We start from the raw sequence: 22,684 nt of genomic DNA on the forward strand, positions 1-22,684 counted from the left end.
GCATGTGAATATAGCGGTTGAGATGTGATACCACTATTTAATATGATCTTATTTATTTTACACTAAATGAGTAAAATTAAAAATCCAAATTTTGTGGAGAAATTGTCCAAATTTATTTAACTCACAGATACGTGAAGAGAAAATGATCACAGAAGGAAATAAAGAAATTTAAATAAATACCAATAGAAAATACAAGCTAAACTAGCACGTAATAGCAAGAAGTTAAGGTTGAGAATTGAATGCAAGCTAAGAGAGCAATGGATACACAAGTGAATGTCGCAAGCGATTCTAGCCGACTCTTTAAACGTGGCGATGCTAGCTAGCAGCCTACGACACGCATAGCAAAAAAACTCGGAACAGGTTTGAATTGTTCCAATGCGCTGCGTGCGGATGTTTTTAGTAAATGTAGTAATATTAATTTAGAATAAGTAATGTTCCCTACAGTACTCCCCCCCAGAGACCTGGTTAAGGGCGATAGTAGTCTGGAAACTTGACTCTTCTTCCGCTTCTTGTCCGCCTCTCAAGTGTCTGCTCCACGTCAGATTGAGAGATAGCCTTTGGTGCTGTTATTATCTTCTTTGATGCAGGAACGGCCTCTCGCGTAACATATGCGGGTATTTATTGTAGTGCTCACCAATTTAGGGGTCACCAATATAGCGGTTGAGATGTGATACCACTATTTAATATGATCTTATTTATTTTACACTAAATGAGTAAAATTAAAAATCGAAATTTTGTGGAGAAATTGTCCAAATTTATTTAACTCACAGATACGTGAAGAGAAAATGATCACAGAAGGAAATAAAGAAATTTAAATAAATACCAATAGAAAATACAAGCTAAACTAGCACGTAATAGCAAGAAGTTAAGGTTGAGAATTGAATGCAAGCTAAGAGAGCAATGGATACACAAGTGAATGTCGCAAGCGATTCTAGCCGACTCTTTAAACGTGGCGATGCTAGCTAGCAGCCTACGACACGCATAGCAAAAAAACTCGGAACAGGTTTGAATTGTTCCAATGCGCTGCGTGCGGATGATTTTAGTAAATGTAATAATATTAATTTAGAATAAGTAATGTTCCCTACATGAACTATGCCAGGTAGTCAAAAATAATCCACCAGCAGACCCACAAACGTGGATTACCTCAGATAAAGCGTGGAACCGTGTTCATATAGATTTTGCAGAACCATTCCAAGGAAAAACTTTTCTTGTGTTGATTGATAGTTACAGCAAATGGTTTGAAGCTGAAATCATTCCCTCAATGAGTGCATCCACAGTCGTCGTAGTTTTGAGGAAAATATTTGCTGCACAGGGACTTCCAGAGGTTTTAGTGTCGGACAATGGAAGAGCATTTAGCTCTGATGAATTCAATTCATTCTTATCTAAAAATGGAATCAGACATTTGTACTCACCGCCGTATCATCCGGCAACTAACGGGCAGATCGAACGTGCCATTCAGACGTTCAAGAATAAATTAAAGAAAATGTCGTCGTCTGAGATGCCTTGGAGTGAGAAATTGAGTAAAGCTTTATACTATCTTCGTACGGTGCCAAACAGCGTAACAAATAAAACGCCTGCAGAGTTATTGAACGGTCGTAGATATAGGACAGCAATATCATCTCTCCACCCGGACTCAGTACCCTCTACTACTGAGATGCAACTGGAGGCAGCGGCACACAGAACACCCGCACGCACTTTTGCTGAGGGCCAACCAGTGCTAATACGGATGTATGGTCCAGGTGAGAAGTGGAAAAGAGCTACTGTCGAGATGATTGAGGGTCCTAGCTCCTACAGGGTGCGAACGGAAGATGGTGAGCTGCAACGTAGACATGCTGACCAGATCTTAGCACGTACTGTAACATCACCAGTAATTGACCAGGACCCGATTGTTGATGACCGTACTGCTCGCAGCTCAAGATCTGGAACAGCTACACCGGATATGCCTATTGAGATACCACCACCAGAATTGTGGCCAGATATAATTGGAATCCCAAGCACTGATTAGATTAATATTTTGTAATTTATTATTTTGTTAACTGTTTAATTGTATTGTAATGAGTATTTCAATATGTATGGGTATGGGGGAAAGATATGTTATATATAATTTATAGTGGTTACATTGTGTACCTACATTGACATTTATATTTGATAATTGTAGTGTGGGGTACTTTGAAAATAAATCAGTTTTGCTTCATACTTGAAACTTGTGTTATCATTTTAATATATATTTCACATTATATAAGTGTATTATTATTATTAAAAATGTAATAAAATACCTTTTTACATAGATTTGTTACTTGTATGTATTAAAATTATTTTACTCATGCTCTTATGAGTCATGGCTCATTGTATTAGATTAAATTTATATCAGTATAATATTAAGTGTTAAATAGTATTTGTATATAGGTTCTTTGTAATTTTTTAACCGACTTCTGTAAGAAAAGGAGGTTATCAATTCGACTGTATTTTTTTTTGTTAAATAGTATTTGTCTACATAAAAGGCTAATAAATAAAACAATTTTTTACATAAAATTAGTTTTTTTAATCCTAATTAAAACCTAGCAGTCTCAAAAATCACAGATATTGATAATAATAGTATAAAATTTTAACATAAAATTTTCATTTAACATTTAGGAACATATTATTTGTAAATATTTCTATAATAATATCAGTCCACACTAAAATTAAAGAAAAAAAAACTAAACAAAATAAAAAAGAGTAAAAAAATTAACATTTATAAGTATGATGTATTCCTTTAAATTAAATCCTTTTTGGCCTTTTCTAGTTTAATCTTTAATAATTCAATTTCTAATTCATTTTTCTTTTTTTCAGACCTAAACCTTTGCATTTCAGTTTTTTTTTGGTAATAGGCCAACTCAATTATTTTTTTAAAATAAATTCTTTTTAGCGCTTCTGCTGATTGTGTTTTTAATAAGGTAGTTCTTTGCAGTTTTTGTTTCCTTTTCCTATCTATAGATGGATTGGATTTTTGTTCCAACTCTTTTTTTGGAATTTTCTTCAACATTTTCACCTGAAAAAAATAATTTTAATAAATATATCAATATACTTTTTGGTTAATTGTAAAATTTAGGATCTAGGCCTACCAAAATATTCAGCTGCTTCATCATATGGGTTTACATTGGGGTGTATTTGGTTATCCAAAACTGAGAGTATTTAGTACCACCACCTGTTTTCTTAATATTTTTCTGAAAAAATATTGAGGCAGTTAAAAACTATTTTAACATAAATTATAAGCTTGTATTACTATTTATTTGGTAAACATATAAAAATAGGATTTGAACTGGCATGTATTGGAAACTGTTCAACCGCCACAAGAGGTGATATTTTATGTTTCCCAAAATATTTTTTTTTCCTATAACACTTTAAACCTGATCATCAGCACACTTCTTGAAATCTTTTAGTAGATTTTCACTTATAATAATCTGTAAACAAAAAAAATATTAACATGAAATTCCCACAACTCTTCTAAAAAAAATGATCTGTTTAGACATTATTAAAGTTTATTTTATCATTTAAATGAGGTATATTGTAACATTATAGATAGAGTTATATTATAAAAAATATAAATTATTTAATCATTTTAAAGTCTACATACACTTTCATTATTTGCCACTTCAACAACCACAGCTCGGCTTGGCTACTAGTCGATGGTTGTAAAGAAAAGTCTTCATTTGATTGAACAGACAATTGCTCCAAGTATCGTTTTCTAAACATTTATGTAATATTAATAATAATAATAATAATAATAATAATAACTCTTTATTGTACACCCAAGAAAAGACACAAAAATACAATAACATTATCTAAATGTACAAAAGGCGGCCTTATTGCTTAATAGCAATTTCTGCCAGGCAACCTTAAGGCAGAGGACATAGCAAATTAAGATAGGGGTAGGGTGCAAAAAAAATATAATTAAGGGTATAAAATAAATAACAATATATTTACCATACATAACACATACAAAGCATAAGTTACGGAACCCTAACCCTACGAATATGCTGACGTACCAAAGTACTCGCCTGATCTCAGGCGACCACCCAGCGATTTCTTCGAATTGTCCAATGCACCTGTGTTTTAATTCTCGTAATTATAATATCTTATTAGAAGTTAAAAACACTCTTTATTCTCACTTCGATTAAAGCAGTCGTTAGTTTTAAGAATAATTGTATTAATATATAATTAATAAATAATTAATAATTATTCGGTTTTTTTTCAATCCCTCGACTGCCGCAAACGTAATTGGCGCAGTCGGTAGGATTTTCGCGGGCCGGTTCGCGATCGGTTTAAATTAATTACTCGATAATTATCATCGCGTCGCGTGCCGCCCGGGTGGCTATCGAGCACCGTTCGAGAATCCAGAATCTACGGACCTGTGGCAGCCGGGAGTAGAATCCAGCCTTCGATTCAACTGAGAAGAGACCAGATAATGCAATTTATGTGAGTACATAAGAATTGTTCTCGTGTGGCTCCTTCCTATTCATAAGTTACCAAAATTTTCCATCCTAACACATCTAGGACCCGAGAGCCTCCATCTAGGCAAGCCCGTCGGTTAGGTATAGATAGATTAAGAAATATTAATTCGCAAGAAATAAAAAATTTAAATTTAGATTGTAGTTATTCTAATTTAATTAATTTAGTTAACATGTCTCACGATCCGGACACCATATTTAAGGCCCTCCGCCTTGTCCCGGAGTTCGACGGGAACCCAAATATTTTAACTCGATTTATTCAAATTTGTGACCATTTAGCGATCCAATATCTTAGTGAATTACCTGGTAGTGAATTTTCTAACGTATGTTTGTTAAATGGAATTTTAAACAAGATAACGGGCACAGCAGCAAGCAAAATTAATTCAAACGGAATACCCGATAGTTGGCTAGGTATTAAAACACTTTTAATTAATAACTTTTCCGACCAAAGGGATGAGACCGCCCTATACAATGATCTCTCCTTAGCCACACAAGGTAATAGAAGCCCTCAAGAATTTTATGACCATTGTCAAAATTTGTTTAGCATGTTAATGACCTATGTTACACTACATGAGACACTATCCACCACTATCGAAGCAAAGCGCGATTTATATAAAAAAGTAACAATGCAGGCCTATGTTCGTGGTCTTAAAGAACCATTAGGATCCCGCATTCGTTGTATGCGACCACCAACTATAGAAAAAGCTCTGGAATATGTACAGGAAGAACTTAATACTATGTACATGCACAGCCGTTACGAGGTTTCAAAATTTAACAAAACCGTAACGCTAGACCTAACGCTACTCACCACACATTCGCACCACGCACATTTCCACTAAGTATACCTATATACCAAAATAGATCTAACACACAGCCTTTTAAATTTAATAATGAACACCAACACCCTAGACTACCCACGCACACACAAAGAATGTTCGGTGCACCACCTCCGAACTACAACCCTAACAGTCATATGTTTAAGTTACCGCCTCGAAATAGTAACACACAGAAGCCCAATCAAGGCAATGGATTTCCTAGACCTATGAGCGGTGTGAGCCACTTTGTGTCTCGACCACTGCCACCAACACAGCATACACTTACAGGACATAATTGGTTAAAATACGGTAATCCTCCCCCGAGAAATTATTTTAAATCAAGGGAAATAAATTTTAATAACTTTGAAGACGATTACTCGTACGATTATTACACAGACTTTGAACCGTATTACAGTAACGAATACATAAAATACCCCTATGACTATGACTATGACTACTATGAAGCTTATCCCCAAAACTATACCGATAATCCCACTACGTCACAAATAGAAACCATTAATGAGATTACATCTGACGATAATGAGCAGGATTTTCAGAAAATCTCCAAGTCCGACACCTTAAGATAGAAATTAATCTACATACACAACGTCACCTTCCATATACAGGAGCCAATCAATCCTTTTTAAGTCCAACTGTTGTAGAAAAATATCTTAATAATTTTCCTTTAAACTACGATCCATTTGAAGTATGTAATGTTCATGCCAAAACTAGAAGTGACTATTCAATAACTATACCGAGCTTTAATGAATTTAATGACCCGCGTAATATAACATTTTATGTATATTAATTTCATGATTTTTTCGATGGACTCATAGGAACCGATTTGTTAGACAAATGGGAAGCAGTAATAGATTATAAAAATAAAACACTTATTACCAAGACTGCTTCAAACCCCATATACGTACATGACTCCCGTAATGTAAATTTATATGAAGATATAATCCCAGCAGGACAATCAAAATTGTTAAATATTCCTATTAATATACACGATGGCGAAGCATACGTAAAAGAACAAAAAATTTCAAATTGCATAATTAGTGAATGCCTTACGTCCGTTAAGAATAGCAGAGGTATCGTAGAAGTAAAAAATCCTAGTAGGAATGACGTAATATTCTCAATGGACCGAGCCGTCTATGCAAAAATTAATAATATCACTTTTAGATGCAATGAACAATCGCAACGTGTAAAAGACGTTCTGACGCGACTTCGTACAGAGCATCTTAACGTTGAGGAACGGAAAAATCTAGAAATACTATGTAGCCAATACGCTGACGTATTTTATCTAGAAGGCGAGCCTCTTACTTTTACAAATAAGTTAAAACACTCGATTAAAACCACCGACGAAGTCCCCGTCCACACAAAAAGCTATAGATACCCATATGTTCATAGACATGAAGAAGGAAGACAGACAGAAACAAATAGGTCAAATGCTCGATCAAGGAATAATAAGACCCTCTAATTCGGCATGGAGCTCACCTATTTGGGTGGTGCCTAAAAAGGTCGACGCATCCGGTAAAAGAAAATGGCGAATCGTTGTTGATTTTCGCAAATTAAACGAAAAAACAATAGACGATAAATATCCTATCCCCAACATTAACGACGTATTAGATAAATTAGGAAAATGTCAGTATTTTACGACTTTAGACTTAGCCAGCGGATTTTATCAGGTACAAACAGATCCTCAGGACATACATAAAACGGCATTTAACGTAGAAAATGGACATTATGAATTCCTTCGTATGCCCATGGGATTAAAAAATTCTCCGGCGACCTTTCAGCGAGTGATGGACGATGTGCTGAAAGGCCTACAAAACTCTATTTGCCTAGTCTATATGGATGATATAATGGAGAATAATCACTAATTTTAAATTCTAGCTCATCGTATTGTCTTTTAAAAACAAAAAATACTTGTGAAAGAATTATTTTGATACGTCTATTAGTTTTTGAGATATTGTCCTTTAAAGTAAGCGCGCGACGCGAGATTCCGTCGGGCCATATCCGACTCGCGTGACGTCACAGGTCTTGCAAAACTCGCTCGCTCAGTTCGTCTTCGTTCACTCGCAGTTCGCGCTCTTCTTTAGCTGGCGGTCCACCACAAATTTAGTTTCGTTTAATAAATAATATATAGGTATATTTTAAAAATCTTTTCTTTTCACATACATAATGTAATAGCGAGCATTGTATTTTAAGATATTGAAGTTTTGATAGTACTTTGTCAAAAAAACAGTTCTATCCTGCGCGGTTTCATGGCGTGTTGTACCAAAATCTTTAGCTTTGATTATTTTTATTGTAGTATCGATACTAGAAAGCTTGATTTTTTCCAACAACACTTGGCTTGGCTTGCGTTACCACAAACTTAATCAGTTTAACTTTTTACTTTAATGGAGAGACTACTCAGAACTTTGATGGAGGCATACAGGAAAAAAAGGAGAGCTCTGCATTAGATTTGCGGCCTTTTTAGATTTGCAGAAGGCCTTTAACTGTGTGCCTCGTCAATGTATTTGGAGGGCATTGCGATCCAAAGGGATCCCTGAGGCCTATATTGAGATTATCAGAGATATGTACCACGATCCCGCTTTGCGATTCGCGATGGTTAGGATTGCTGTTGGCGACACCAAACCCTTTAGATTACAGTAGGGGGTTCACCAAGGCTCGGCTTTTAGTTCGTTCATATTTATTGTAGTGTACTGTCACGGCTCACATCCAGGACTAGCCTCAATGGCTGATGATGTATGCCAATGACATTACACTCATTGAAGAGAAGCAACTAATGCTGGACCGTAAAGTGAACCTCTGGAAGGGTGCGCTTGAGAACAGCGGTCTTAAACAAAATGTGTCGAAGACCGAATACATAGCCTGAGGGAGCCCGAACTCGAGCACCGTCCTTGTAGGTCCTGAGCCCGCCGTTAAGTTGGAAAAGTTTCAAGTACCTTGGATGCATGAGTCTGGAGGCATCGATCACGATGTCCATGGCTGGATAAGCGCTGCCTGGGCCAAATGGTGGGAGGTTATTGGTGTCGTGTGCGACCGCAGAATACCACCCAAGCTCAACGGGCTGATATATAAGAGCATCATCTGACTGGTTCTATTATTCGGCAGCAAATGTTGGCCAGCACTATCTCGGCACGCTGAGGAGCTTCACGTCACGGAAATGAAGATGCTGCGGTCTGACGCATTCGAGGTAGTCTTGGGGTCCATGACGTAGCGGATAAGCTCCAAGAGCGTGGCTTAAGATGGTATAGCAACGTTGCGCGCCGGCGTAGGAACTATGTCGGATGCAAGTTCCTTGCTATGTCTGTCCTGTCCCTGGAGCTGGACCTCCGAACGCCCAAGAATGCGGTGTTTGGATGTCGTGATGCAAGACATGAGTGCCAATGGTCGAACCACTCAGGACGTTACAAATCGTGTAAAGTGGAGTAGGTTAAGCAGGAAGGCAGACCCTGGCAACACACGCCGGGATTCGACGATGTAGCCCATTATAAATGCCATGGTATGTTTACAATCACCTCTGCTGGCGGCACAATCTTCGCAGATTACGTATAAACTTATTGCTTCTTTTCATTGCATTCCAAGCTGCAATAATATAGTTTAATACGTGCACGGTGTTCTGCTGTAATCTACATTTGGCAATACATACATAACCTACTCTTTTAACTTATACGTACGCAATAGCACGCAATAGTACGCATCACGACCATAACTCTCTCTTGCCGATCTTCAATAATCACAATAGAAATATTATTCAGATATACATACGAGTATATAAAAATATTAAAAATGTACATTAAAAAAAAATTGTGCATGCTCAACTTACTCCATGAATTTAGTTATATTATTATTATATTATTTTCACTTATAAAACAATCTTACTACTTTGAACTTGAATAAAAAGTTTGGTACTTTTAACGCAAATAGCGTTACCTACAATATGAAACTAGTTAGGTTAGGTTACATTACAGTTTTAAATAAATAATTTCAGATTAAATAACGTAAGATAGTTATTATCTATATCTATACCCCAAATTGAATTAATATTACTAGTTAGACAACAAAACTTATCTTCGCATTTTTACTCCTCGCATTTCTGTGGCGACGAAATCACTATTTTCCGATAAATAATCGGCAACCATAAATCTATCTATTACAGGTAGGTTATCCGATTGACATTTTTCGAATCCTTCATCCATTTTAATTAATTGTATTAACACTAAATACAATCGAGTAACAAACAAACAAAGTACTGCGCGAGATCTCCTATCACCGTTGGCAGACCCTGTTAGCGGCATTTGAAATTTTTGCAAACTTCAAATGCCTGTAAAATCATAACTACTTGGTTTTTTTTAATGAAACACAAACTAGTGTATTTGTATACGTAAAAACTTTACTGTAACGAACTTTGAAGTATTATTTCATACCTATTACCATTCCTCATTGTCTATAGTACATCCTTACAGGAGCATATAGTGAATTTAAGTAAAGTTTTTCAGAGACTACGAGAATCCAACTTTAAAATCCAAATGGATAAGTCAGAATTTTTAAAACGAGAGACAGCTTTTCTAGGTCATATTATAAGTGCAGACGGAGTTAAACCTAACCCCGAAAAAATAGCTGCAATAGAAAAATATCCCATACCGAAAACATCAAAAGAAATAAAACAATTCCTAGGCTTAGTTGGATATTATCGTAAATTTATTCCAGACTTCGCAAAATTAACAAAACCCCTTACACAATGTCTAAAAAAAGGTAGGAAAATCATTTTAAATGACGAATACATATCTAGTTTTGAAAAGTGTAAAACAGTTTTAACAAATGACCCAATACTTCAATACCCCGACTTCAATAAAGAATTTAACCTCACAACTGATGCATCCAATGTGGCTATAGGTGCTATTTTATCACAAGGCCCTATAGGATCCGATAGACCAATTTGCTATGCCTCTAGGACCCTTAACGACAGTGAACAAAACTATAGTACCATAGAAAAAGAATTATTGGCTATAGTCTGGGCAACAAAGTACTTTAGGCCTTACTTATTTGGAAGGAAATTTAAAATAGTTACAGACCATAAACCATTGCAATGGATGATGAACCTAAAAGAGCCAAATTCACGGCTTACGAGATGGCGTTTACGATTAAGCGAATTTGACTATACAGTGATATATAAAAAAGGTAAGAGTAATACTAACGCGGACGCTCTCTCTAGAATAGAAATACATGCAAAAGAAACAAATTCATTAATAGACGAAATCGACGAATTAAATTCCCTATTAGGCAATCCGTCCGATACCTTACGCAGGGTATCAAATTCCTCTACGGTATCGGTTCCTGAAAGATTAAACTCTTCAACAATAGCCGCCTCTCATCGATCTAATTCCTCTACGTTAACGGCAGACAGTAGTCACGATAGACCTCTTAATAAATTTCATAGACCTTTCGATCTATTAAATGGACATTTTGACCCCCGAGACTGTCTTGACCTTGACCTCATTCGACAAATGTTACAACAATACTTACAGACCTATAAAGAGCGGATGAAAAAAGAGTACGACATCATTAACTAATCATCCCTTAGTGACTGAACGACCCTTATTGAAAATAGAAATAATACACGCGAACCTGAGATAGAATATGCACCCGATCCATTAGCTGAAAGACAGAAAACAGCCCCTAGATATACACAAGACACTGTCCTTGTCGATTTACCCATACATATTTACACTAAAAAGAAACGTGGTCCTATGGCAAAATCGCGACTAAAGCGAATCCCTAAAGCAGCAAATTTGTTACAGGATCCTAGTGTTTGCGATGCTACCCCTGGTACATCTTCAGGACATTAAATTCGCGGACATTAAATCTAAAAAGATAGCACACACAGTCTACAGAATCATTTACACAATTATAAAAATCAATTACTTAGGTACATGCCATTAGATATTATTCAGTATATGAAATACAGATAAATTACTTGCTTAACAAATTAGACGAGATATTACTTCAAATTAAATCCTTACAACCCACTAGATCTAAAAGAGGAATCATTGATGGATTCGGAACAGTTATAAAAAGTATTACAGGGAACTTAGACTATACTGATGCTTTAAAGTATAACGAAGCTATAAAATTATTAGAACATAATCAAGAGAAAATTACAAATAAAATTAATAATCAATTAAGCATAAGCAAAGAATGGATCACTAAATATAATAGCGTTTTGACTCAACTAGTAGAAAATCAAAGTAAAATTAATAGTACCTTAATGTTAATACTTTCTAACAAAATGAATAATGGTTTGACTTTAATTAAATATGCGAAATTTGGCCAACTATTAGTAATATTAAGTGAAAACATAGACGATTTAAGGAACGAATTATTAAGAATAGAAAATAGTTTAGCTTTTATACATGCATCAAGCATGCACCATTCTATGATTAGTATAGATATATTAAGTTCAATGATAGACAAGCTTAAGACTATCTACGGAAAAGATAGTATTTTAAATTTAGAATTAAGAGAATATTATAATATAATTCAACCGGCTTCTTACTATGCTAATAAGCAAATAGTTTTTATATTCCGATTTCCTATTATTTCTAAGGATATTTTTTTATTATATAGATTAGCAGTAGTACCTAATAAAAAATCACAGGCTCTTATCCCATCCTCTCCTTTCATTGCAACAAACGATAATTCATTCTTGTACATAGAGGCCGAATGCCCGAAACATAGCAGCTGGTATCTCTGCCAAGTAGAACTCAACCATCAGATACGTACAAATTCCGATTGTATCCACGAGCTAATTATTAACCAAATATTGAAAGAATCTTGTCACTTAACTACAGTTAATCTTTTACGAGGATCTATGGAGAAACTAGACGATATGCACTATATTATATCGTTTCCTGAGAATCAAAAGATACAAATATCATGCAATGAACACGAATTTACATCATTAAAAGGCAGCTACCTTATAACTATTCCCCTAGGATGCCAAATTATATCCGAAGAATTTACGTTAATCAACGACAACAACGAAATAAGAGGACAGCCCTTAAAATTGATAAAGATATCCGATGAAATTGCTCACCTAGATACAACTATTAATATATCATCTATAAATCTTCATGGACTCCATAGACTCAAAGATAAAATTGTGATGCAATCACCGCTACACATTGAACACGAAAAAGATACTACAGTATATCATACAACCATACCAGTATACGCAATATTATTCAGTGCAGGTGCACTTATCATTTTATTACAATATAAAAAGTATAAGAAAACTATTGGAAAGAATGAGGAAAGTTTGGAAAATGGAGATAACCCAGAAGATCCTAAGGAAGCGTGTACTCCGGCAACTTTTTCACTCAACATTCTCAAATAGTTGCCTCTCTAGGGGTGGAGGAGTTATGGAACCCTAACCCTACGAATATGCTGACGTACCAAAGTACTCGCCTGATCTCAGGCGACCACCCAGCGATTTCTTCGAATTGTCCAATGCACCTGTGTTTTAATTCTCGTAATTATAATATCTTATTAGAAGTTAAAAACACTCTTTATTCTCACTTCGATTAAAGCAGTCATTAGTTTTAAGAATAATTGTATTAATATATAATTAATAAATAATTAATAATTATTCGGTTTTTTTTCAATCCCTCGACTGCCGCAAACGTAATTCATACATAAATAAATATAACCGTATCAATATACATACATACAAATACATACACACATATATATATATATATACTACATACATACATAGATAAAGATAAGAACTAAATGGTAAGAATAAAATGTAAAATGGCAGAAAAAAAAAGGAAAAGAACCTAAGTCTGGTATGGTTCTTTAAATCTGGCGTTCCGAGCACGCCAGTTGAGCACATATCACTTCGCCAATGTCACGTTGTATGGAGAAGACACGAAGGAGGTTGTACGGTAAAAAATAGACAGTGTTACACGATAGGAAAATGCATGTAGAAAAAAAAAAGATCCAGTTAAAATTGCCTTCACCTACAAATAAAGTTAAAATTAGTATAATAAATTATATACATAACACAGAGATTAGTAATAAGAAATATAATACAAAGGTTAGCTTATAATTTAATTTTGTTATATCTAATATATTTACATAAAAATTTACAAAGAGGACTAAACACAAACATTAACAAACATTGAACATTAAGAGGACGGGGAACTTTATGAGGAAGGACGTCGTATAAGGGACGGATTAGCTTCGGGCAAGTGAAAAGGATGTGAGGAGGGGAACCGTCGTCTAGGCCACATTCACACAGTGAGTGGTCCCTGACCCTGATCTTAGCTAGGTGCACAGGCGTACATGCATGTCCTAGGCGCAAGCGACAAATAGTTGATATAATCCTCCGTTCAGTAAATCTTTGGGAGAAAAACCAAGATCGCCTGGGGATATTAGGTTGAATAGCACCATAGAATTTACCTTTCTGAGATTTTGACAATTCCCAGAATTCAGACCATGACACATCCAAATGAGTTAATGCAAGAGACAACAGATCCTGGGCCGAAATAGAAGAGTGATCTGAATTACCACACTGGACGGCCAATTTTGCGCACGAGTCTGCAGATTCATTCCCACTTATTCCAGAATGACCTGGAATCCATGCCAAAGTAACATCCAAACCCTTTAAATAACATGAGTACAGTTCTTCAAATATTCCTTAAAATAATTGAAGACCTTAGTTTACTATGAAATGGATTTCCCTTTATAGCCAATATGCAACTTAAAGAGTCAGTACAAATAACAGTCTGTTTAAAGTCATGGGAGTCTGTGAAACGGATTGCTTCTAACAAAGCAACAGCCTCTCCAGTAAACACAGATGATTCGGGAGGACATTTAAATTGTAATATAATTTTGAATTTTGGTATCCAGCAAGCTGCACCAACACAGCTTTCTTTTGAAAGCTTTGATGCATCTGTAAAGATGAGGATGTGATTTGAAAAATTTTCATTTACTATGGATTGAAATTTTGTGTTGGTGTCAGCAGCTCCCTTGGTTAGACCAAGATTAGTGATAACAGAAGGATGGTGCACTAAAGCTTTATAAGGTGTACAGAATAAAGGATTAGATGGAGAAGAGGACAAGGGATGGGGAAGAGAAGTAAATTTCAGGAAACTATTGAGCAAGTAGGGTAGGGGCCTGCCCGGAGGAATGAGGTCCGCTAAATCAGATAGCTTGGACCATAGAGGGTGGGATGACAGCTGTAACATTTTACCAACAAACCGATCACACAGGAATTGGCGACGGATAGGATAGGGAGGATCAACACACTCAACCTGCAGTGCGTTGGTGGGAGAAGACTTCATTGCACCTATAATAATTCGTAGGCATTTGTATTGGATTCTATTGAGTTTTTCAGTAGCAACTTTGTTAAAGGGGTCTAAAACAAATAATCCGTGGTCAATGTGACTACGGATAATGGCATTGTACAGTAGTTTGAGAGTATAAGGGTGTGCACCCCACCACACACCAGACACAGCTCTTAAAGCGTTGATGCCGTTTTCACATTTTTTACTGACATGTTCAGCATGGGCAATTCCGTTCAGTCTTTTATCGAGAATCATGCCTAAGAATTTAACATTTTCTGCTAATTGGATAATATTATTACCGCAATAAATTTGAAAATCAGGAGTTACTCTCTTTTTGGAAAATACTACCGCCCGGCACTTTGCTACTGATAGTGCCAAGCCATGATCAGAGAGCCATTGGTTTAAATAGTGTAAAGCAGTATTCAGACGATAAGTTATGTCCTCCACAGATTTTGAGCTGTAGTAAAGGACGATGTCATCAGCGTATTGAAGAATGTTACAAAAACTATTGACAGACAATTCAAGGTCATGAGTGTATAAATTATACAACAGAGGACTTAGAGCAGAACCTTGAGGCAAACCTTTCCAGACAAGTCTGGGAGGTATAGTAAGAAGTGGATGTTTCACAGATATTGATCTACCGGTCAGCAGATTACATACGAAATGAGCCATCCTCGGCGGAATACTCAGCTGGTGCAATTTTTGCCTGAGTACCGGAAGAAGAACATTATCATATGCAGATGCAACATCTAGAAAAACACCAACCAAATACTCTCCTTTGGCATACGCTCGTCGAATGTCTGTAGTAAAAACACTGAGACTATCTGTGGTACTTAACCCCTTTCTGAAGCCAAACTGAGAGGGTGCTAAGATATTTCTGCTCTCCACTATCCACTCCAAACGATTTTTTATAAGCCGTTCCATAATTTTTGATAAAGCAGAAGCTAGAGCAATGGGTCTGTATAAATTAGGATCAGAAGGAGATTTTCCAGGTTTTAGGATGGGAATAACATTTTGGAACTTCCAAGATTTGGGGATGTTACCTGATTGAAATATGTTATTGATTAAATTTAAAAAGTGCCTCTTAGACTTCTCATTTAGTCTAGCAATAAAAGAGTAAGAGATACAGTCCTCACCTGGACTTGTATCTCTTAAATCCGTTAAGACATTTTTGAGTTCTTCGAACGAAAAATTTGCATCCATTTCATCCGAAGATTCAATCAGTTGGGATACAAATAAATCATAAGATGGTACAAAGGGAGGAGCAAGTTTGTTAGCAAAATCATTAAGCCATAGAGAGGGATTATTGGAAGTAGGACTGGAACTATTGTTAAGAGAACGACGAAATCTCCTAACATTCGTCCATACAAGTGAGGAAGAAGAACGAGGACTAAGGGATTCACAAAAATTAGTCCATCCAAGTTTTTTCTTTTTCCCAGTTAAGTTTCTAAATTTCGCATCTCTGCGCTTGTACTCAATGTAATTCTCCATAATCATACAGGCAGCATATGATTCTTCGGCAAATGTTCGCCGATCGACAGAATCAGAGCATTCCTGATCCCACCAGGGATTGAAATGCATCCAATTCTGAATGGAGTGTTTTTTAGGGATATGCAAGTCAGCTGCAGACAAGATGGCAGAGACAAAACGATCATAGCAAAGAATGATATTCTCAAAATTACCGAATTCAGGAAGATTGCCCAGCATGCAATCCACAGAGTCGGCATACTCATTCCAGTTAGCTTGTTTTAAATTATATTTAGAGGAAGAATTTAGAGGGGGAGCAGGGGAATGTCTATTATGTATAGAGAGGAGTATAGGGAAGTGGTCACTACCATGGGTAGAAGGAAGAACAGACCATGATAGCTGGGAAGCAAGAGAAGGAGAAGATAAGGAAAGGTCAACAGCGGTCTTAGGATTCTGATTTGGATTAACCCTACGAGTCGGAGAGCCATCATTGAGAATGCAAAGAGATACATCATCAATCATGTCTACCAACGAAGGAGAAAATCCATCACAGTAATAACACCCCCACAATGAGTGATGAGTGTTAAAATCACCCAGGACCAACACAGGACTAGGAAGAGAAGAGATAATAGACTTTAGCTCAAGGAAAAGAGAGGGAGAGGTGTGAGGGATATAAATCGAGAGGAAGGAGATATTGAAAGCCCTCACAGCAACAGCATTAATCTGTTGGCTGTGAAGAGGGATAGGGATAAGGGTATAAGGAGAGGAGTGCTGGATAAGGATAGCACAACCTCCATACCCGTCACTTCTGTCTTCCCTTAAACAGGCGAAACCTGGTACCCTAAAACGGGAGCCAGGCACCAACCATGTTTCCGAGAGGGCAATAATGACAGGATTATACAGAGAAATAATGTTAAGTAATTCGTGCTTTTTGGCACGAATACTTTGACTATTCCACTGTAGGAAGCTCAGTGGCTCCATTGTTTAGTATTTTATAAATTGTTAGTAAATTCTGGGCAACGTTGGACGGTATAGGAAGTTCATCAGCGGTTTGGAAGATACTCACAAGGGTTTCAGTTAGTGCAACCAATAGATCTTTTCTAGATTCCATTGGACTGTCAACACCTTGGTTTAAAGCAGAACCATTAGGAAGGGAAGAAGGACAATTGGCAATTAAGGCTTGATGAGCTTGTCTATTATATCCCTTTGCTAAAGGAGCGCGGGGACGGGGAGACTGGAAAACTGTCTTTCGGTAGGATTTATATGGAGTAACAGGGGCAGATGAGTTTGGTGATAAGGTGTTAGAAAGTGTGGGTGGGGAGGATATTTCCTTAGCCATATCGGCATAGGAATTGCGGACAGGAGGGAAACGAGCGGAAGCCTTTATATATGATATACACTCCTGAGACATTGTAATTTTGATGGACTGTTGCCTTGCAAACTCAGGACAGTCCTTGTCTGAGGCAAAATGTTTGCTCTCACAGTATAAACAATAAAAATTTTCCCTGCTTCTGTCACATGCTTCACCATTGTGGGACTCTGAACACTTGTAACACCTTGGCTTTGATCTGCACTGTGATTTTACATGACCAAATCGAAAACAATTTAAACATTGGATAGTAGGGTATCTATAGGGTTCAACTGGGAGGGATGAATGATATGAAAAGACCCTTTCAGGCAACATTTGACCACGGAATGTGACTACAACCGACTGAGTCGGGACCCATGTAGTCACACCCTCACTGACACACTTTCTATTTAAACGCATTACGCAACGTTTAAGAGGGAAACTCCAAGGAACTTACAAATTCATCTAGTGAAAAATCGACTGGGACATCCCTTACAATACCCATTCTAGTAATATTGAACGTTGGGATAACAGCAACATATTTACATAAGCTGAGTATGGGATTGGATAAAAACAAATTCGCTGCAGTAGCTGTTGAGAATTCAACGCTAATTTTGTTGCGACCAACACTTTTCACACCATCGCTGGTGATATTTGTTATTTTATTTATGTGAAGGAATTGGCCAAATTTAATGGGTTTAATGGAAGTCCCAGCTGCAGGGTCTGGAGTTTCCCTTGACACATATACTATGAAAGGGCCTTTGTCCGTATCAAGGTAGGACTTAGGACTTTCAGATAGGGAAGGGTGGACTTATAAATTTTGAATGGATGGAGTCGCAGTGGCCGGGTTAATAATTGTTTTTTTAATGGCTTCATTGTTATTAGTAGGTGTATCATCACCTTGTCTTTTGCGGGAAATCGATTGTAAACCACCTATGCCACCTCCAGGGTCAGGGGGATCGGGTGGATGCTCTGCATCCATTTTACAACTAACTAACCTAACTTACCTATTAATATATTTTATCTAACGACAAAAACAACACAAACACTTACACAAACCTACCACCTTAACAACACAGATCTTTTATTTAAAAAACTGCAATTTGTACTAAAAAATTATGAATACTATACACAAAAATAAGATACTCTCACTACCACGTGTGTCAACCATAACAAACGTCAGCGAAGCTCTCTACGAATAAATGTAATTTTTTCAGAACCTAAGTCTTAAAGTGACATAAAGTGTAGTGACATAAAGTAATATTAGTTTTATAATATTTTTGTTGTTTTTTCTATTAAATACAAATGTTTGCGAAAATGGGTATTCTGATATAATTTATTATTATTACTTACATTTTTGATTGCAGAATCTTTTCTTGCGCGATGCTTAATATTGTTATAAAAATGTTTAAGCATGTGTTCATCTCTTGGCCCAATCGTACATATGCTGTTGTATTCCATAACAACGGATTTCCAGGTTGCCTGTTTCTGTTGCACAAAATATGCTCCTGTCCTCTTACAATCTATAACGTTTTGGTATCTGAAGCATAGTAATAAAAGTAGAACTAAATATACAACAATATTAATGCCATATACTTATATTGAGAATAGTATTATTGAACATACTTACTTTGCTACTATTGAAAGCAGAGTGTTTTTTTCTTCTAAAGTGTAGTTAGGTGCCCGCTTAGTTTTTTGTTTATTATTCATTTTAGATCTTATTAGAAATAAAGTAACACTCTGTTGTTTATATTTATTTTCTGGTTGACATTAATAATCCGTTTTATTTAAACATGTGAAACACGGTCAATTACTATAATTATGAATATTTTAATATTTGAAATTATTAGTTTTAAAAAGCACTTCTACACGAAATAATAATTACACAAATACGTTATACAATTTAGGAATGTTAATTTAGTTTTACACTCAACTTAATACAAAATTTAACAGATTACCGATAAGTATCGGTTTTTATACGTGTATGGGAACGCAACAGCCGTGCTCAAAAGTATTTGAGCAAATGATCAGTTGATTACAGTTTGACGAAAGTACGTTTTGAAGTGTGAAACGTAAAAAACTTAAGTGCGTGCTCAACCATTTAAGAATACTTAGTTGAGATTTTGTACTATACTCAATTCAGAAACCGGCCGTTAGTGTTCAATGTTTATATTTAGTCCTCTATGTAAATATATTAGATATAATAATATTAAACTATAAACTAACTTATTTGTAAAAGACTATTTATTACTAACCCATGTCCATGTATATATTGCAGTAGGCAGTACTTTAACTGGACCTCTCTTTATAATTTTGTTTGTTTTTTATTCTCCTATTGTGTAATATAATCTCTTTTTTACCGTATAACCTCCTTCGTGTGTTTGAGTGATTAGTGTTCATGCTCAACTGTATTATTTTAAAATAATACATTTGTTTAATACTAATTAACTTATTACCTAATGCCTTATTAAAACAACTAGCACCTTTTAATCGCTATTACATCATTTAAAAGGTATGTAATAAATTTGAGTTTCAATAAATAAACATTTATATTAGATCACTAATAGTGATAAGGTCGCCCTTGCATGCTACTCTACGTCTTCTGTCTTACTATATAGTTATGTGTTTGTTTATGTATGCAATAAAGAGTTTTATCTATCTATCTATCTATCATTTTTATCGAATGTGTTAGAAAAATTATAGTAGATAATATAAATAAAGATAAATTAGAATAATTGTCGGAATATATAAGATGATTGTCGTGTGGAACAAACATCAGAAGGTTGGTAACTGTAAGTAATGTTATTTTACCTTTTAAATGATGTGAAGCTTGGAGTAGTGCCATGGACTTGTGACCATAATTGTAGGCTTAAGGGATCCCTTAACGTTATAACAACACTTGCCTTTCACTGCTCTAGCCCAGTACAATTACATATATCTTACCTGTACTGTAGTTACCACATTTGCAATTACAATAATAATTGATTATATGAACGATAAATCTATTAACATTTATAATGAAGATAGCCGAGGATATATAATACATTTTCAATAATACTATTATAGCGGTTGAGATGTGATACCACTATTTAATATGATCTTATTTATTTTAAGATAAGATAAGATAAAAAGTCTTTATTGCACATTTACAAGAGTTAAAATTATAATTTTAAGACATAAAATGCACAAAGGCGGCCTTATCACTAAAAGTGATCTCTTCCAGGCAACCAATCCAAGGATAGAATACATCTAAGAGTGAGGGCAAAATGTGGTGCAAAGCTTGAGTAAACTTAATAAATATATAACCTGTACATACAATACATAATACATATAGACACATACATATAGTTATTCATATATATACAATACACATACATAAATATATAGATAATATACATACACATATACATTAAATATATATAATATAATTGGGAAAGAGAAAATAAGATAAAATAAATGATAAAAATACAAATAGGTATACATATACTACATCCGAAGATAATGATTCTTAACTTTACGCTTAAAGATATTTATAGACGTAGACCGTCTCACGTCTCGTGGTAACGCATTCCATAATTTCACTGCTTCTACAGTAAAAGATTTACTGTAGCAGTGAGTGCGGCACTGCGGGAACTCGAGCACGTTATCACGTTTCGAGCGGAGACTGAAAGGAATACAGGAGTTAGAGCCAAGGAAGGAAAAGCGTTCCTTAAGGTAGGAAGGAGTATCGGGATGGAAAAGGATGGAATAGAGGAGCGTGACAGTGTGGAGGTTCCGACGGTTTTGTACAGAAAGCCACCGCAGCCTATCACGATACTGGCTGATGTGATCAAATTTCCTCAGTCCGAAGATGAATCTAATAACCAGGTTTTGTAGGCGTTCAAGTGTATTGAGCAATTGTTGCGAAATGTCCAGATAACAGGTGTCAGCATAGTCTAATATAGGCAGCAAGAGTGAGTGCGACAGGGAGATCTTGGTTTGTATGGGCAAAAGATTTTTCCATCTCTTTAGCCTACCAATAGTGTAGTACATCTTACGACTCAGCTCAGAGATGTGAGGAGCCCAGGAGAGAATGCTGTCCACCTTGATACCCAGATTTTTAACAGTGTTACTGTATTCCAGCTTACAATTGTCAAGGGTAATATGAGGATAGGAAGAGAAATTTAATATAGCTATTTGTTGGCGACTGCCTAGGAAACACACCTGTGACTTTTTGGGATTTATTGCCAAACCAAATGACTTGCTCCAGGTACTGATTGTATGCAGGTTGGAATTTACTAGATCAATAGCTTTCGCAATGTCATTCACGTCCGCGGTCAAATAAATTTGCAGGTCATCGGCGTATAAATGGAAGGAAACGGATAGGAGCTTGGTAACGGAGTTAATGAAAATGGAAAAAAGGAGAGGAGAAAGGACGCCACCCTGCGGAACCCCAGCACTAAGACGACATACGGATGATCGCTGATCGTTAATACGAACAGTTTGCTCTCGTTCATGTAGATAGGAGTAAAACCATTCAATAGCATCAGAGGATACATTAATGGACTTAAGAATTGCTAAGAGGATATCAAAATCAACAGTGTTAAAAGCATTCGAAAAGTCCAGTAGTACAAGAATAGTAATTTGTTGATTATCGATACCCAACCTAATGTCGTCATTTACTTTATTTAATGCCGTAACCGTGCTGTGCCCAGGTCGAAATCCAGACTGGAAGGGGGATAGGATTTTATTTAAAGCTAAGAAGGATGAAAGTTGTTGATGGACTATACGCTCTAACACCTTTGACAAAAATGGGAGAACGGAGATAGGGCGATAGTCAGAAAAAGATAAAGGATTAGGTACCTTAGGAATAGGAGTTACTATAGCTTGGCGCCAGGCATTGGGAAAAGAGTTTGAGGAAAGGGAATGATTAAAGATGTGGCATAGGACAGGGAGTACAGGGTTGAGCGTTAAGAGAATAATCTTCCGACTGATTTGATCACTACCAGTAGCATCGGATTTAATGGCCAGCACATGCTTCTTCACGTCATCAGTAGAAACAGAGGAGAAATAAAAAGGAGAAGGGCAGGAGATATCGGGAATTGACTTAATAGTGTCCGCTTTAATTTCTTGGTTCAGTAAGTTAACATTTGAAAAGTGTTTGTTAATTTCATCAAGATTTACACTAAATGAGTAAAATTAAAAATCCAAATTTTGTGGAGA

At 36.0% G+C, this 22,684-nt stretch overlaps 1 protein-coding gene across 2 annotated transcripts; it reads right to left on the reverse strand.

The window, feature by feature from the left end:
• Window positions 1-2,537: 2,537 nt before the first annotated feature.
• Window positions 2,538-19,673, reverse strand: LOC146526420 (myb/SANT-like DNA-binding domain-containing protein 3). 2 transcript variants are annotated; one of them, XR_014879413.1, is made up of 5 exons: window positions 19,113-19,615; window positions 18,836-19,022; window positions 3,617-3,727; window positions 3,105-3,443; window positions 2,540-3,031 (listed from the first exon to the last, which is right to left on the reverse strand). XR_014879413.1 is itself a non-coding variant. In XM_085207148.1 (4 exons), exons 1-3 carry the CDS (start codon window positions 19,190-19,192, stop codon window positions 3,135-3,137), a joined length of 339 nt encoding a protein of 112 aa, XP_085063274.1. In that variant the 5' UTR covers window positions 19,193-19,673; the 3' UTR covers window positions 2,538-3,031; window positions 3,105-3,134. The 2 variants fall into 2 exon arrangements, 1 of the variants encoding a protein (XP_085063274.1); XM_085207148.1 differs by lacking the exon at window positions 3,617-3,727 and having other exon boundaries at window positions 2,538-3,031; window positions 3,105-3,206; window positions 19,113-19,673.
• Window positions 19,674-22,684: the final 3,011 nt, after the last annotated feature.

This window comes from Heliconius melpomene, unplaced genomic scaffold (assembly GCF_056956725.1).
Source record: "Heliconius melpomene rosina isolate 202511_hmr_F unplaced genomic scaffold, ASM5695672v1 ptg000045l, whole genome shotgun sequence".
NCBI lineage: Eukaryota > Metazoa > Arthropoda > Insecta > Lepidoptera > Nymphalidae > Heliconius > Heliconius melpomene.